The sequence below is a fragment of the Gorilla gorilla genome, chromosome 8, assembly GCF_029281585.2.
Source record: "Gorilla gorilla gorilla isolate KB3781 chromosome 8, NHGRI_mGorGor1-v2.1_pri, whole genome shotgun sequence".
Taxonomy (NCBI): Eukaryota; Metazoa; Chordata; class Mammalia; order Primates; family Hominidae; genus Gorilla; species Gorilla gorilla.
The window spans coordinates 27612599-27629753 of record NC_073232.2 but is presented as its reverse complement, the minus strand read 5'-3'; the positions used below and the strand labels follow the sequence as shown (position 1 = coordinate 27629753).

Here is a 17155-nt window from a genome sequence, read left to right as displayed (position 1 = left end):
GCCTTCGACGCGGCGTTTTCTTCGGTTTCACTTCCGGTGGGAGAGTCCCAAACGGCCAGCGGCTGGGAATTTGCGGTATCGCGGGGAGGTGGGGAATTTCCCTTGGTGCGTGCTCCTGATGTCAGCCTTCAAAGCGTTTGTGGGACTCCCCTGTGATTTGAGTCTCTTTGCTGCTAGCAGCTGCTTCCCTGACCTCTAAAGCCAGGAAAGACCATAGGTTCTCTAAGTGAGCAGCCGCCGTTTGCTGCCCTTAGAAAACTCACAGAAGTGAAGAGTGTTTTTTCCCTGACTTCTTCCTGTTCCCCTAGGCAGGCGTGCTAGGGGTTAGGAGTTCTGCCGTGATTCTTCTTCATTCATTTATTAATCTATTCATTCACGTATTCATTCATTGGCTTATGCATTTATGTACTCATTGATCGATTGCAGACGAGGTCGGGCTGTGTTGCCATGGGGGACTCAATTTCCTGGGCTCAAGCGATCTTCCTGCCTCTACTTCCCAAAGTGGTGGGATTGCAGGCTCAGCCGCCGCGCCCGGCCCCTGTCGTGATTCTTAGTTCTGAAAAGAATTGATTGGGAGACGAGCCATGGAAGGCCTGGAGCCACAGAGTTGAGTTATGTGATTAATAATAACACATAATAATAACACATAGCACCCCTCTCCATTTTGCCAAGCATTAGGTATGTTCGTGGATCCCAGATCGAAGTCCACGCATAAGCCAATTCGCTGTGTAATTGTTTTCAATTCCACTTTCCATGGTTAGGTTCTAGCATTGAAAAGAAAAGCTTCACAGCCTGGCATGAAACGAAACTCAATGTCCTTGAAACCAGTTGACGGAGGAGCAAGCTTAAAATTTTTTTAGACTCTGACTTCAGTCAGATGGTTGGATTTTAACCTTGGCAACGTGGCCTTTTAACATGCCAAACTCTTGAGTTAACCTGTACAAGGAGAATGTATGACTTACGTCCTCCCAGTGCTATGGTTTAAAGACCCTTTAAGACTTAGATGCAGGATAATATGCTCCAACGTTGCAACATTAAAGGCAAGTTTCAACCTCCTATGTAGAGGAAAAAGAATGTACTGAGCCTATGCAAACTTAACTTTCATGACTATCAGTTGGACCATAAATGTGAATAATTTTGTGTTTGTGTAAGTAATGGCTTAAAAGGACATTTTTAGTCCTAGCTTCATTATCACAAAACAAACTTTAGATTCTGTAACAGCTTCTTCAATTGTTAGACATGGATGTAAACCACATTCTGCTTTTTTTTTTTTTCTGGCTTTCGGATTTCTAAGAAACCATTTCTGAAAAGAACAAAGCATTTTTGTATGAAGATGCAGACATTTGGCTGGGCGCTGGGGCTCACGCTTGTAATCCCAGCACTTTGGGAGGCTGAGGCGGGTGGATCACGAAGTCAAGAGATGGAGACCATCCTGGCCAACATGGTGAAACCCTGTCTCTACTAAAAATACAAAAATTAGCCGGGTGTGGTGGCGCGCGCCTGTAATCCTACCTACTCAGGAGGCTGAGGCAGGAGAATTGCTTGAACCCGGGAGGCAGAGGTTGCAGGGAGCAGAGATCACACCAGGGCACTTCAGCCTGGCGACAGAGTGAGACTCCGTCTAAAAAAATAAAAATAAAATAAAATGCAGAGATTTGAAGCAAAAAAACTATAGATTTCTTAAACATTTTTATGATATTTTAGAGACAGTAAGTTTGAATTATACTTCTACTTTTAACTGAGTGGAATGAATGTATTTATTTGAACATGGCTGTTGATATTTTTATTGGTTTTGCTTCTTTGAAATTTCAGAAAACTTTAGTGTTGAAGTTTTCAGTTCGTTAAAATTTACTTTTAACTTACTTTTAACACCTTTCTTATGAACAATTTACCTGACAATGAGACTGTTCTAATATTTTAAAAATATCTTTTCATATTTAAAAGTTTTATTTGCTGATTTGGAAATCTAAAATTTTTACAAACTGGAGGGAAAGAAAAATAGCCACAATTATCAAAAGTAATATGATTGATTAACAGAATATACTTGTGTATTATCTAAACAGAAATCATGCTGATGTACCTATCGATCTGTTAGAAAAAATACTTTCAATTACATTAGGAGAGACACGGTGGCTCATGCCTGTGATGCTAGCAGTTTGGGAGGCCAAGGCAGGTGGATTACTTGAGCCCAGGAATTTTAGATCAACCCAGACAACATGGAGAAATCCTGTCTCTACAAAAAAATACAAAAATTAGCTGGACATGGTGGTGCACATGTGTAGTCCCGACTAATGGGGTGGCTGAGGCAAGAGGCTCATTTGAGCCAAGGAGGTCAAGACTGCAGTGGGCTAAGATCGTGCATCTGGATTCCAGCCTGGGTGACAGAGTGAGACCCTGTCTGAACCAAAAAAAAAAAAAAAAAAAAAAAAAAAAAAAGGATTGTAACTAATTTTCTTAAGTGTTCATTGGAAATAACTTCCTTTAATTAAATTGGAATCCCAGTAAAATCTCTATCCAGTTCAACAAAATATTTTAAAGAGTTCAAGGAAGAAAAATGTCAAACAACTCGGGAATTTAAAAAATAAAACTATAAGATGTTTTTAAAAGGAACTATTACAAACTAACTTCAGATAATACTTGGAAGAGCTAGCTGTAGCTGTAATTGAATTCAATTTATTACTTACACAACTCTGATCAATTTGTCCATTACCTTTTTTAAACGGAGTCTCACTCTGTCACCTAGGCTGGAGTGCAGTTGTGTGATCTCAGCTCACTGCAACCTCTGCCTCCCGGGTTCAAGCAGTTTTCCTGCCTCAGTCTCTTGAGTAGCTGGGATTACAGGCATGCACCACCATGCCCAGTTAATTTTTGTATTTTTAGTAGAGATGGGGTTTCACCATGTTGGTCAGGCTGGTCTTGAACTCCTGACCTCGTGATCCACCTGTCTTGGCCTCCCAAAGTGCTGGAAGCCACCATTTTTTAACTTTCCTCAACCTTTAAGGTAATGCCCATTGTGATTTTAGTTTAGTTGATCAGTCTCCAGATTAGGTGTGACTGATAGATTTCCCGTCAGAAAATTCTCCCTGCCATATGGTCTGAAATCAGTATGATCGCCTTCTGTAAATATCTATTGAGAGACCAACAATTTTTGATGCTGTAAGTAATATAAAAGAAACGTCTTGCTCCTGTCATTACGAAAAGTATGTTGATAAAATGTTGATAAATTTCTGACAAAGTTGCTTTATGTTTACAAAGAGAAGCCATAATATCCTGAGTTTGAAAATATCTACTAGATCAAACTAGCTATAGGTCTATGACTTTGGTCATAATTCAATCAATGAGAATTGACATCTCTTCTGTAGTTTAGGGCTCAATGTCACCAGCCTTCCTACATTTGATAAATGCTCCTTCCAACAGGTACTTCAAAGCTTGTATCATCAACACATGTAGTCCTTTAGGGGCTCGGCTGCTCAGTGGCAGTCATGGTGGCTTATAAATTACCCATTTATAGTAGGTTTTTGGCTTTTGAAGCTGACTCAATTTCTTGAAGTTTCTGGTCCTCTCTTCTCTGGAAACAGCTTTGCCCCTCTTTACTACAGTCCCATTCCTTCGGGTGGAGCCTCTTACATTTCCTAAACACCTGAAATCTTCACTCCTCCCTTAGATAGAAAAGTTGACTCTCTTGACATGTCAGAATTTGGGTCACTTTAGTTCTTTCCTCACAAATGACGTTTCACTATCCTATAGCCATTCCTTCAGTACATGTATGATAATACTATGTAACATTTACAGAGGACTTTGTTCTAGTACCATTTAAAGCACTCTACCTAATTTGTTTGGTTTATAGTAAAATTATGAAGCAGGAGCTATTATCTGTATTTCACAGATGAAGAAATTGAAGTGCAAAGAACTTTAATACTTGACTGAGGTTGCAAGAACGCAAGAACTGGAATCTGCACCCTAGTAGCTTGACACCAGAGGTGTCAAAGATATAGATTGCCCAGGAACCCTGCTAAACTTCAGTCATATGTTAATACCATTTTCTTTGTAAGAATCTATGTTGTTTGTTCCTTTCTTAGGTGGGAAGGATATGTGCAAGATAAAGCAGCCAGGGATTTAACTCTGGCAACAGTTGGACTGCTGGATTTTCAGAGAAGTGTTCCCCAAAGCAAATTATGGTGCTAATTTCCAATGTTCCATAAGCGTGGCAAGAAAAATGGGAAGTTCTCGGTAAGGTATATAGTATTATTTCTAGAAATAAAGATGAACCAATCCAAGATTGATTTTTTGTTTGTTTAATCCTGGCAGTATTCTGAACTAAATCGTATTCATTCTTCCCTTTACTTTCCAGACTTTTTAATTTTATTTATTTATTTATTTTTTGAGGCAGAGTCTCGCCCAGGCTGGAGTGCAGTGCCACAATCTTGGCTCACTGCAACCTCTGCCTCCCTGGTTCAAGCGATTCTCCTGCCTCAACCTCCCAAGTAGCTGAGACTACAGGCACGTGCCATCACGCCAGGCTAATTTTTGCATTTTTAGTACAGATGGGGTTTTACATATTGATCAGGCTGGTCTTGGACTCCTGACTTCGTGATCCACCCACCTCAGCCTCCCAAAGTGTTGGGATTACAGGCATGAGCCACTGTGCCAGGCCACTTTCCAGATATTATAGTCCCTAATTTATTGTGCTCAAATGCCAAATAAATTTGAGCTTAGACTGGAGCTGCTGTACTGATACAGGATTGGATTTATGGGTGAATGGGTGACTACAGGTGTCATGTTATTTTCATAGAACCATTCAGGTTTGAAATTAAGAAGGAAAGAAGTTCCCTTGAATGGAGATAGCCAGAGGCAGAATTAAGACCTTTCTTCCAAGATCAATCTGAAATAACATTTTGGCAAGTAAAAGAGGCATGTCTGTCATAGAAGAAATAAAAAGGCAACCTGGAAGAACAGAAAAAGGGAGGACTAGATAGAAATTAGTTAACTGTCTAGCTGGGCATGGTGGCAGGCACCTGTAATACCAGCTACTCAGGAGGCTGAGGCAGGAGAATCGCTTGAACCCAGGAAGCGGAGGTTGCAGTGAGCCGAGATCATGCCATTGCACTCCAGCCTGGGTGACAGAGTGAGACTCGAGGGAAGTGATCACCTAAATCAGTGTTTTATCAACCTTTTAAAATTATCATCCCCCTAAAAAGCCTTTCTAGACATTTTTTCCTGCTAATTCTCCCATACCCTTACCATGAAATTAAATGCTCAGGAATGATTGTTTTGGTAAGGTTAAGCTTTGGAGTTCCACAAACTAAAAAGAGTGAGATTGTATCAAAAATTGTTTCAGTCCCCCCTGAGTTCCCCACACCCTGGGGAGCCATATCACCCATATTAAGAACTTGTAGCCTAAATAAATCTTATATGGGTGTATTCATAGAGTAGTTCTCCTTTGCTTACATAGCACGTATCTACTATGCCAACCTCTTGTTTTGTAATATGCTTTTCTTGGATCCAGCGTTAGAATCCCAAGAGATATCTTCATCAACATTAACTGTCATTACAATAACATCTAGTCAAGAATAGTCTAAATGGCTGGGTGTGGTGGCTCACGCCTGTAATCCCAGCACTTTGGGAGGCCGAAGTGGGTGGATCACTTTTAGCTGAGGAGTTTGAGACCAGCCTGAGCAACATGGTGAAACCCCATCTCTACTAAAAATACAAAAATTAGCCAGGCGTGGTGGTGGGCACCTATGATCCCAGCTACTGGGGAGGCTGAGGCAGGAGAATCACTTGAACCTGGGAGGCAGAGGTTGCAGTGAGCTGAGATAGCACCACTGCACTCCAGCCTGAGCGACAGAATGAGACTCCATCTCAAACAAAAAAGTCTAAATGTCCTCAATACTGTCCGTGTGTGGCACTAGTGAAGTAATTTCTGGCAAATGCTTTATCAGCATTTTCTTTCCATAGTTTATAGAGGTGTTCATCCATCTTTTCATTTAGTCATTCAGTAAGTATTTGAGTGCCTATTATGGATTAGGCTTGGGTACATAGTGGTGTGATAAAGTCTCTATCCTTGTGGAGTTTAAAATGTAGTTCAACTTGTTTCTCCTCCTTTATCGCTAAAATACAGATTCCAGCCATCAGTGGTGCTATGGTCACCATGAAATTGAGGCTACAGAAATTCCTTTGGAAATGTCTGATTTAGACATTTATCACTTTCAGATGTTTTAGCCATGAAAGAATCTCATGGATTTATTGAAGAAATATGCTATGGTCAAGGACAAGGTATTGGCTCTAGAAGCCAAATTACTAGTCTTTATCCTGGCTTTTTATTTGTGAGAACATGGAGAGTTGTTTCAACCCTAGGAACCTTGATTTACTCTTTAAAACAGAGAAAATGGGCTGGGTGTGGTGGCTTACGCCTGTAATCCCAGCACTTTGGGAGGCTAGACAGTCAGATCAGTTGAAGTCAGGAGTTTGAGACCAGCCTGGCCAGCATGGTGAAACCCCGTCTCTACTAAAATTACAAAAATTAGCTGGGCCTGGTGGCACATGCCTGTAATTTTAGCTACTGGGGAGGCCAAGGCAGGAGAATCTCTTGAACCAGGAGGTGGAGGTTGCAGTGAGTCGAGATCCCACCATTCCACTCCAGTCTGGGCGACAGAGACTCAAAAAAAAAAGAGCAGAGAAAATGATAAACAACTTGCAGGTTGTTGTGTGGTATAATGGTCATACATTATTTTCTACTCTTTCTGGTAAAGAGTTGGTGTGTCATGGAAAGTACCTGTTCTATCTGTGTGTGTCTGTGTGTATAATTCGGTGTGAAAATTAAAGAGAAAAAAACAATAAAAAACCCTTTCCTATACTTATGTGTAAATTACCATGGTGGGCTGCAAAAAACACATGTCAAGGTGATAAGAATTATTTTGACTTTCCTGTACAATTATAAAATGACTCAGTGAGTTTGGTTAGATATCCTCGTTCTTTGAATCTATATCCTTGTCTGCTTATGATGAAAAAAAAGAAAAAAAAATAATGGCAAGGGTCTTCCAAACTCTAAAGAATATGTCAACTATGATATAAGTAGCAGTTAGCCTTATAACTAGCTGTAAACACTATCTGTGGGTTTTAAGTTTTACCTGAGCATTGGATATTAACAGACCATTAGCCCAACTTTCAAAAATATGAACCCTATGAACTTCACAACTGAAGTCATATCTGTATGCCTGAGAGAGGTAAAATCATGTCATGAAATCAAACGGTGGCTGATGCGCCCAAATTCTGGCCTCATCCTCTAACTGGAGGACATCTGGCAGGACAGCAACTGGGCTGTGCCTTTTTTCAGTCCAGCAACATCTTCCACTCAACCCCCGCCATTTGGCAGTTTCCCCATTGCTCCTGGCACCTAGCCCTCCGGTACCGGGAACTAAATATCTTGGACCATCCCGCCCGCAGGCCCTGCCTACTTAACCTGAGGCAGGTGAAAAAGCCTCACGCAGGGTTAGGAACCTCCGGGGGCGTGGCGTGGCGTGGCGTGGCGTGGCGTGGCGTAGCGTGACGTAGTGTTGGGGAAACTTGCGGCTGCGGATTGGGAGACCGGAAAGGGAGGGGTGGGCCGCAAGTGCCGGACGTGACGTAAGCCGGAAGCGACTTTCCGCCGAGAAATAGGGGGCGCGTGTTTGGAAATTGATAGAAAAGATAAAGGGACCGAGCTGCTGTCAGCCTGGCTTACTGATCTGCGTCCGTTTCACCACGGATTCAGTTACTAAGCATTTTTTTCTTTTTTTGGTTCTTTGCAACGTGAGTGGCATTGGCTCAATGATTTCCATGAGCATCTCTACCAGAAAACATTGCCTCGATGAGGTGTGGTGGAAGCCCGGCAGCCCCTTCTAATCGGCTAGGCTTGAGAAAGCGTGTACCTCTGCATTTCCGAAATTAACTCAGCGTGATCGGCAAGATTTTCCTGAGCATCTGGTGTCAAGACACTCGTCACTATTAATTCGGAAAGAAAAAAAAAACAAAACACCGTTTTCCAGCATTTCTCTTGGTGGAGAACTAAACAGGAAAAATGTCTATTTTCCCTAAGATATCTTTGAGACCCGAGGTTGAAAACTATCTTAAGGAAGGCTTTATGAATAAGGAGGTAGGTCAGGTAAAGATGTTAGATGATATTTTGCAAAAACTCAAATATTCGCACACTCGAGAGAAATAGAAATAAGTATAAAGGGAAATCTTGACAGCCATCGTTCCTTACTACTTGTCTATCAAGTGTAAAAATACCAATATGTTTCTACAGGTATTAAAGCTTACTGAGATACGAAGTGAATAAGGTATATGTTTTAACACTTAGGAGTGGAAAAGAAGGGAAAAAAGGCATGTGCCTGTCAGGCATGGCACAAAGGGTTACAAGGATGAACAAGAAAAGGTCCCTGTCTTCAAGAACTCGAATCGAATTTTAAAAGAGCGCTGGCTTTGGCACTCAGGTGAAAAGGATTCTGTAATTTGTTGAGTGCCTCTTAAATGCCAGCAGTTGTGCTAGGAGATTTGCATCTTTAATCTTCACAAACTTTTTTTTCTTAGAGGTTTATTCCTCTTTTAATAGTCGAGAAAACTGACTGCTCAAGAAATTGTGTAACTGATCCAAGTTGACACAGCTATCAAGTAACTATTGAAATCTGGAGGGAAAGAGTTCAGGTGTAATGAACAAAGGTACAGCTTTTGAATCTCAGGCACTTGATTTGCATTCTAGTGCTTTGTAAATTACGTGGCTTAACCTAGATTTTTCTCTTCTGTGAAAAATTGAGAATGGTTAAAAATAACTTACCAGGTTGTTTTAGGATATTAAACGTAAGTGAATACAACTAGCATTGTTTTGGCATGTAAGTCCTCAAAAAATGTTAATTTTATTTGCTAAAGTCCTCAGTAAATGTTGATTATCTTTGATTGCAAAGCCTGTTGTCTATTCCATTTTACCATGCTGCCTCTAAGCAACTTTGTTTTTTTTCAAATCTTTAATTTTTTAGTCAAGTTAAAAATATTTTACCAGGTTGTTTTAGGATATTAAACGTAAATGAAAAGAACTTGCATTGTTTTGGCATGTAAGTCTTCAAAAAATGTTAATTTTGTTTGCTATTGGCAGTGCCTGCCACAGAAGTCCTCAGTAAATGTTGATTGTCTTTTATTGCAAAGCCTGTCCTCTCTTCCACTTTACCATGTTGCCTCTAAGCAACTTTGTTTTTTTGAAATCTTTAGTTTTTTTAGTTAGAGTAACACCACTTAAATGTTACTCATTTTTGAATATGTTATTGAAGCCATGCCTTTTAGATTTGATTTCTGCGTTTCATTTCCAAAGATTAGGTTGAGGGACTAGACTGTATGGAAAGAGAAAATATATTCTGTTGATTTCAAGGGACTTGAAACATAAGGCACATATTAGGAGAAGTAGGGGCATTCCACAATTTTTTTCAGCAGATTTTAAAATGGAGAACATCGTTTTATAAAGGAGATCCAAACGTCTTTCTTTGACACTGCCTCTGCCTCGAGCCTCATCAGTGGTGTGGTTTTACAAAATGAAAAGCTATGCCTTTGTGAAAAGTATTGAAGGGAAAGGAATATTAAGTTTTATGCCTTTTTTTTTTTTTTTTTTTTTGAGACAGGGTCTCCCTCTGTTGCCCATGTTGGAGTGCAGTGACGTGATCACAGCTCACTGCTGCTTCGACCTCTGGGGCTCAAGTGATCCTCTCACCTCAGCCTCCCGAGTAGCTGGGACCTCAGACAGGGGCCACCACTCTGGCTAATAACATTTGTATTGTTTGTAGTGATGGGGTTTCACCATGTTGCCCAGGCTGAATGTTCACTTTTGATAAGACTAAACCTTGAGAAAGTATGAATACTTTTAAGGCTGGTGCATGAGTAGGCTAACAAGTGGTTTGTGAAGATTCTGTAAAGCAGGGTTTAGTCAAATAGGGAAAAAAAGAAATACGTTTCTTGAAAAGCTTCGGTTAATTACAAGGGAATATTGTTGAGTCTTTATACTGTCATGGCTGACAGGTGTCTTTGCTACTCATCTTTTTTGGATAATATATATTTGTTACATTTAATAACACCATATTAAAAAGCTGATGTCCTAGGGGAATCTTTATATGACAGTGACTATATCAATATTACTTTAAATATTGGTATTTTAAAAGGATACCACCCAGTTTGCTCTTGGATATGATGTTAGCTAATTAGCTAACATCCAACTAACTTGGATATAATGTTAGCTCTACAGAGATGCTGTAATGGTAATGCATTATAAATAGACTGAATTCCTGAATTTATGTGAATAAATGTAGCAGATACTAATATTTGGAAAATGTTCGTAATGCTTTGAAGTTTAGGCAATGTTTTTCTAAGCCCTTTATTTCAGGCATTTTCTTAGGTGTTTATTACCATGTTTAAGCCGAAGAACCCCGTGAAGTATTACTATTTCCTTAGTTGCTATTAACATATAAACAATACAGCAAAATAGAATGGAGCTGAACAATTGCTAAGCGATGTTTCATTAGATGGAATTAATATATAAGGATGCTCTGCTGACTGTTTTTAATTCTCAGGAAATTTAAACATTAACTTCTTCTTTTTAGATTGTGACTGCTTTAGGTAAACAAGAAGCAGAAAGGAAGTTTGAAACTTTGTTAAAGCACCTGTCACATCCTCCGTCATTCACAACTGTCAGAGTGAATACACATTTAGCCTCAGTACAACATGTGAAAAATCTGTTACTTGATGAACTTCAGAAGGTTTGTGGAAATTTTCTGTCATTTGTACATCATTACATTTTTGCAGTCTACCATGTTTTCCATTAAAATCCTGTGAATGATATAATACACTTCCAGTTTTACAGATAAGGAGATTGAGGACCATGAATGGTAAGTTCTTCAAAGTTATCCTAGGTGGTAATGCTAGAACTTGAACCTAGTACTTCTGATTCTAAATTTATTCATTTTTGGTGACTAAAATAGGTCGTTAAACCCCTCTGGGCCGCATTAAACTGGGCCTTAGTAGCTTCATCATTAAAATACATGTGAAGAAGTCCAGTCTAACCTTAAAAACCTGTGGCTTTGTGATAAGTAGCATATAATGACCAGGAGGACAGATGGTATAGCTGAGATAAGCCCAGGGGTAAGGAGGTACATACTAAGTACCCGTGAGATTATATTGTTAATTGACATAAAAAAATAGATGTTGGGCCAGGCGTGGTGGCTCATGCCTGTAATCCCAGCACTTTGGGAGGCTGAAGCAGGTGGATCACATGAGGCCAGGACTTTGGGACCAGCCTGGCCAGCATGGCGAAACCCTGTCTCTACTAAAACATATAAAAAAATTATTTGGGCATGATGGCACATGCCTGTGATCTCAGCTACTTGGGAGGCTGAGGCACGAGTAATCCCTTGAACCCGGGAGGTGGAGGTTGCAGTGAGCCGAAATTGCATGACTGCACTCCAGCCTGGGCGATGGAATGAGACTCTGTCTCAAAAAAAAAAAAAGACCAAAAAACAAGGTGTTGAGCGCCTTGTGTTTTATAAAACCAGGAAATTAAGATGATGAATCTGAATCTATTTTCAATGTAAAACAGCATGAGACTTTTTTTATCCAACCAATAAAATAGTTTTGGCAAAATATTCCTCTTACAGATGAAAACAATATTATAAAATGGCATTTATGACTTCTAAGCAGAAAGTATGAGTTATCTTGTTTATATTTTTTTGAGTTATCTTGTATATACTTTTTTGCTTTTGAAAGCTTTGCCTTATGTGTTTCATACACTGTACACTGAAATTTACCTCAACAGCAATGTAGGATGTAGAAAAATAGATGCTGAGAGGTACACATAAATTGTATACTGTAGTTATTCAGTGACTGGTAACATGTAACGTGGGTGTCAGCAGACTCATTTCTGCCTTATTTGTGTCTGAATTAAAAGTGAGAGGCAACCATGATTAAAGGGTTTCCATTTGTCAATCACAAGCTGTGTTTAGTTATTTAGAAAATTTCAGAAAATTATCACTGAGTCACTTATCCCCTTTTAAAAAATCTCTCTATTACATTTATGGAATCTTTATCATACTCTCTTTAAGAACAATTCTGTAAGTACCAAGTTGTGAATAGACGACCATGTTATTAGAAGAACCAGCTATGGCATCTCAGTGTATGAGACCAAACCTTAGTATAATAATTAAATAAGATTTTTAAAAAATTAATCTGATTTTTATTGATAGTGATAATCTTATTGAGAGTAATGACAGGTATAAAACATAAGTAGTTGCCCTAAGCAACTAAAATCATTACTTTTCCATAACCATGTATATGTTTTCAGCTAATAAAAAGGAAACTGTTCTGAGGCCCACTGGAAGTATCTATAACTCAGATCCAGATTTTTTTTGTTTTGTTTTGAGAGGGAGTCTCACTCTGTCGCCCAGGCTGCAGTGCGGTGGCACGATCTTGGCTCACTGCAACCTCTGCTTCCTGTGTTCAAGCGATTCTCCTGCCTCAACCTCCCAAGTAGCTGGGACTACAGACGCCTGCCACATTTTTGTATTTTTAGTAGAGATGGGGTTTTACCATATTGGCCAGGCTGGTCTCGAACTCCTGACCCTGTGATCTGCCCACCTTGGCCTCCCAAAGTGCTGGGATTACAGGCGTGAGGCCATGTGCCTGGCTTTATTATTTTTCTTTTCATAACAAACAAATGATTTCCAGAACATGGATATTTTAGCATCCTAGTCTGGATATACAAGATCCCATGGGCTAGGATCAGTCACTCTGGGCTTTGGGTCCCTTTCTTTGAAGGTTAACGTTGGACAGGGAAGCTTCGGTCAGAGTCACTAGATAGGAAACCAATGGTAAAGCAGTACCCGATTCTAGTAAGAAAGCGTACTTGGAGGAGGTTTTAGGCTGTGGATTTCTTTTTCGTTTCACGTTGAAAAGTTCACGTGTCCTAAAGAGATGTCCTGAATAGGATGATATAAAAGTAAGTGTTTTGTCCGCAATATCTGTGCACCACATATTGAATTATTATTATCATTATTTTTTAGATGGAGTCTCGCTCTGTTGCTCAGGCTGGAGTGCAGTGGTGCGATCTTGGCTCACTGCAACCTCCGCCTCCCAGGTTCAAGCGATTCTCCTGGCTTAGCTTCCCGAGTAGCTGGGATTATATGAACTCGCCACAATGCTCGGCTAATTTTGATATTCTTAGCACAGATGGGATTTCACCATGTTGGCCAGGCTGGTCTCGAACTCCTAACCTCAAATGATCTGCGTGCCTTGGCTTCCCAAAGTGTTGGGATTACACGCGTGAATCCCATATATCTCCGTGCCTGGCCTGAAATTTAATAATATAAAATTTAATTAGGCTGGTGACAATATGGAGAAGCTGGAATCTTCAAACATTGTAGGTTGAAATGTAAATAATATGATCTCTTTGGAACATTGGTGGTATCTTAAAAAGTTAATCATACTCTAAAACCCAGCAATTCCACTCCTAGGTATATACTCCAAATAAATGAAAACATATGTTCATATAAATTCTCCAGCATGAATGTTCATAGCAGCACTACTCATAATAATCAAAAGGGGATACTCCAAATATACATCAGCTCTTAAGTAGATAAACAAAATGTGATATATTCATACAGTAGAATCCTTCAGCAATAAAAATTATGAACTAGAGTGAACTGATACATGCTACAGTATGGATTAACCTCAAAAATATTAAAGAAGGTAGACACAGATGCTACATATTGTTTCAAATTTTGGATTTTTTAGCTTTTAGAATATTTGCATGTATATAATGAGAGATAAAGGATGTGGGACCCAAGTCTAACATGAAATTCTTTTATGTTTCATATTCACCTTGTATACATAGCCTGAAGGTAATTTTACACAATATTTTATATAATTTTGTGCAGGAAACAGTTTATATACATTAAACCATCAGAAAGCAAAGGTGTCACTATCTCAGCCATGTGGACAATCTGGTTGTTTGACATCATTATCATTCCTGACTCTGAATTTATATACAGAGAAAATTGTATTTATATACATTTTCTTTTTTTTTTTTTTTTTGAGAGGGAGTCTCGCTCTGTCAGCCAGGCTGGAGTGCAATGGCGCGATCTCAGCTCACTGCAACCTCTGCCTCCCAGGTTCAAGTAATTCTCCTGCCTCAGCCACCTGAGTAGCTGGGATTACAGGTGCGCTCAAAGACACCCAGCTAATTTTTGTATTTTTAGTAGAGACAGGGTTTCACTGTGTTGGCCAGGCTGGTCTCAAACCCCTAAGCTCAGGTTATACACCTGCTTCGGCCTCACAGAGTGCTGGGATTACAGGAGTGAGCCACCGTGCCTGACCTATATGTTTTCAGTTTTTTTTTTTGTTTTTTTTTTTTTTTTTTTGAGACGGAGTCTCGCTCTGTCGCCCAGGCTGGAGTGCAGTGGCGTGATCTTGGCTCACTGCAAGCTCCGCCTCCTGGGTTCACGCCATTCTCCTGCCTCAGCCTCCCGAGTAGCTGGCACTACAGGCGCCCGCCACCACACCCGGCTAATTTTTTTTTTGTATTTTTAGTAGAGACAGGGTTTCACCATGTTAGCCAGGATGGTCTCCATCTCCTGACCTCGTGATCCACCCGCCTCGGCCTCCCAAAGTGCTGGGATTACAGGCGTGAGCCACTGCGCCCGGCCAACATTTTCTTGTACTTACTCATATGTAAGCACTTAACAGTAAAAAAAAAAAAAAAGACATACCTTAATACGGTGAAAAAAAAATGTGTTCAGGGTAACGAAGCAGCACAGTAGCATCATCAGAATACCTCAATTAGCTGTTCAACAACAACAAAAACACGGTAGGCTGGATGAACTGTGTTGTGAGCCTGCATTTTGACTTTGACCAGTCCAGGTCAAGTATGGAATTTTCCACTTCTGGCATCATGTCAGCATTCAAAAAGTTTTGGATTTGTAACATTTCAGATTTTTAGACTAGGGATGCTTGGTTTGTATTCCATTTATGTGAAATGTCCAGAAAAAGGCACATTTGTAGAGAAAGAAAGATAGTGGTTGCCTAGCAATGGGAACAGGGATTGACTGCCAGTGAGCATGAAGGATCTTTGTGGGATGATGGAAATTGTCTAAAACTGGAGTACCGTTCTTTAAATTTACTAAAAATCATTGAATTGTACATTTAAAATGGGTGAAATTTATGGTATGTAAATTATCTCAATAAGGCTGTTTTAAAATAGCATAGGGCAGAAACCAACATTAAAAGAAGCTGGTGATATGCTTGGTTTGGAAAAAAACGTGTGTTATGAAGGGTATGTACATGTGTGGTTTTATGGGTTTTGTTTATATATTAACATGCTCCTAATCGAAAGGGAGAGACAATGACCTTTGGCTTGAGAAGCTTTGATCTCTGTATAAGATATTTCTACAGTCTAAATCAAATGTTACTTAATAAAACAAAACAAAAATCGAAGTTCATTATCTTCTCTTTGGCAAGATTTGTTCCCTGTAATTGATACTGTAAGGCTATCAAAATGATGAAGGAGGGAGGGAAAGAGAAAGGAAGAAGGATTTGATTGATTGAGGTGGAATTTATCTTTCAGATTGCTTATTAGTTATCTGTTGGATAACTATACCCTTTGGAAGAAGCAGAATTTCAGAGAGCTGGTGACTTGGTAGATATGAAGTTATATTTCTAAAATATGCACGATTATTTTCTGTTTCCTTATCAACTTAGAAATCAGTAAGTTGATCTCAGAAGTTTTCTGTAGATAGTGTATGAATCCCGTGGGGCAATGCAAACATGCATTGTGGTGATTGGTCTTTTATGTAGTATGTGAAAATGGAGTTGATAAACCCTAACCTACAAGGCAGATTTGTTGTCAAATATTTGCGTGCTGCCCTCTAATAGAGTATACGGTCCCTGTCATCCAGTCCCCTATGCAGCTGATTTTTATTCTGTGTAGGGTGTCCAATTGTCTTCTGCTTGTGACAGTGGTATGCTGGTACATATTTAACAAACCCTTTCTGGGAAAAATAACCCCAATTTGTGGTGTTTGTTGATTTCTGTGGTATAAATACTCACCATGTTCCCTGGTAGCTACATGTGTGACCATGGAATTGGAAAGAGATGCATGCAGTGGCTCTCCTGAGCTGGTGTGAGCTGGCTCCCGCACCTGCACCTGCTTTCAGTGTGACAATCTTCTGGTTCCATTATAATAGAGGATACTGAAAATCCCAAACCTCTACCATAAACATTTCTTTTCCTCACCAAAGCTGACATGGATGCCAGTGTTGATTGTGTATATTAGGTAGTATTTATCAATAGTAATCTCAGTCTTTAACATCTTATTCAGAAACTTTTCTTAAAGGAATACTACATGTAATTCTATATTAAATAAAAGTTTCTAAAGTAAATCATTTAGGGTAACCACGGTTTGTGTTTATAATGCCAAATAGTAAGCAAAATTGAGTCTTATAAGGAAGTTAGGATACTTCAGAATTAAAATAGAGAAAACGTTGTTGTTTTGAGGTCTTTTGGATTTTTACAGTATCCCGTGGAATAAGGTGAAAGTGCCCCAGAGCTACTAGGGCTTCATGCTGTGGTAGATGATGATACTGAAAAGTTCCATAAGTTGAAATGTATCAAATGTATGGATTGCTTTATAATCATGTTTATCTTTAACAGCAGTTTAATGGATTAAGTGTTCCTATTCTTCAACATCCAGACCTTCAAGATGTGTTACTTATTCCTGTTATTGGACCCAGGTTTGTAAGAACTTCATTTCCAAATTATATTATTCTCAATAAGTTTGTCACAGGGAGCTTTTTAATTGTTCAGTGATAATACTAAGTTTCTCCATTGTGAGCAACTTTCTATAGATAACAGGAATTCAAAACTTTATAAATGCAGACTTTAGACTCTGTCATGGAAAATAATACAAAAGAAGACTAGGAATGGGTCCTAGGATCTTGAGAATAATGCATTTTAGGTCCATTTAGTGCAGTGATGTTTTTCCCCCCTACTTTCTGCGAGGTTTTATTTCATTTGTTTACTTGTATTTCATATGAATTTTCAGTGCTAAATTAAAACTCTTTTTTGAGCTGCAACAAAAATATAGAGTAACCTG

At 39.4% G+C, this 17155-nt stretch overlaps 1 protein-coding gene across 31 annotated transcripts in view; it reads left to right on the top strand.

Moving 5' to 3' along the window:
• Positions 1–5: 5 nt before the first annotated feature.
• NSUN6 (NOP2/Sun RNA methyltransferase 6) overlaps positions 6–17155 on the top strand; it is a 141256-nt gene continuing 124106 nt past the window's right edge. For 18 of the 31 annotated variants that reach the window (XM_063709936.1, XM_063709935.1, XM_063709933.1 and 15 more), the window contains exons 1-3: positions 7572–8134; positions 10620–10775; positions 16714–16793. In XM_063709936.1, the coding sequence (XP_063566006.1) occupies positions 8060–8134; positions 10620–10775; positions 16714–16793 (311 nt within the window). In that variant the 5' untranslated portion in view covers positions 7572–8059. Of the gene's footprint in view, positions 106–4079; positions 4231–7571; positions 8135–10619; positions 10776–16713; positions 16794–17155 lie in introns of those variants that run through there. The other 13 variants (XM_063709938.1, XM_063709937.1, XM_055354132.2 and 10 more) reach the window with 9 other exon arrangements.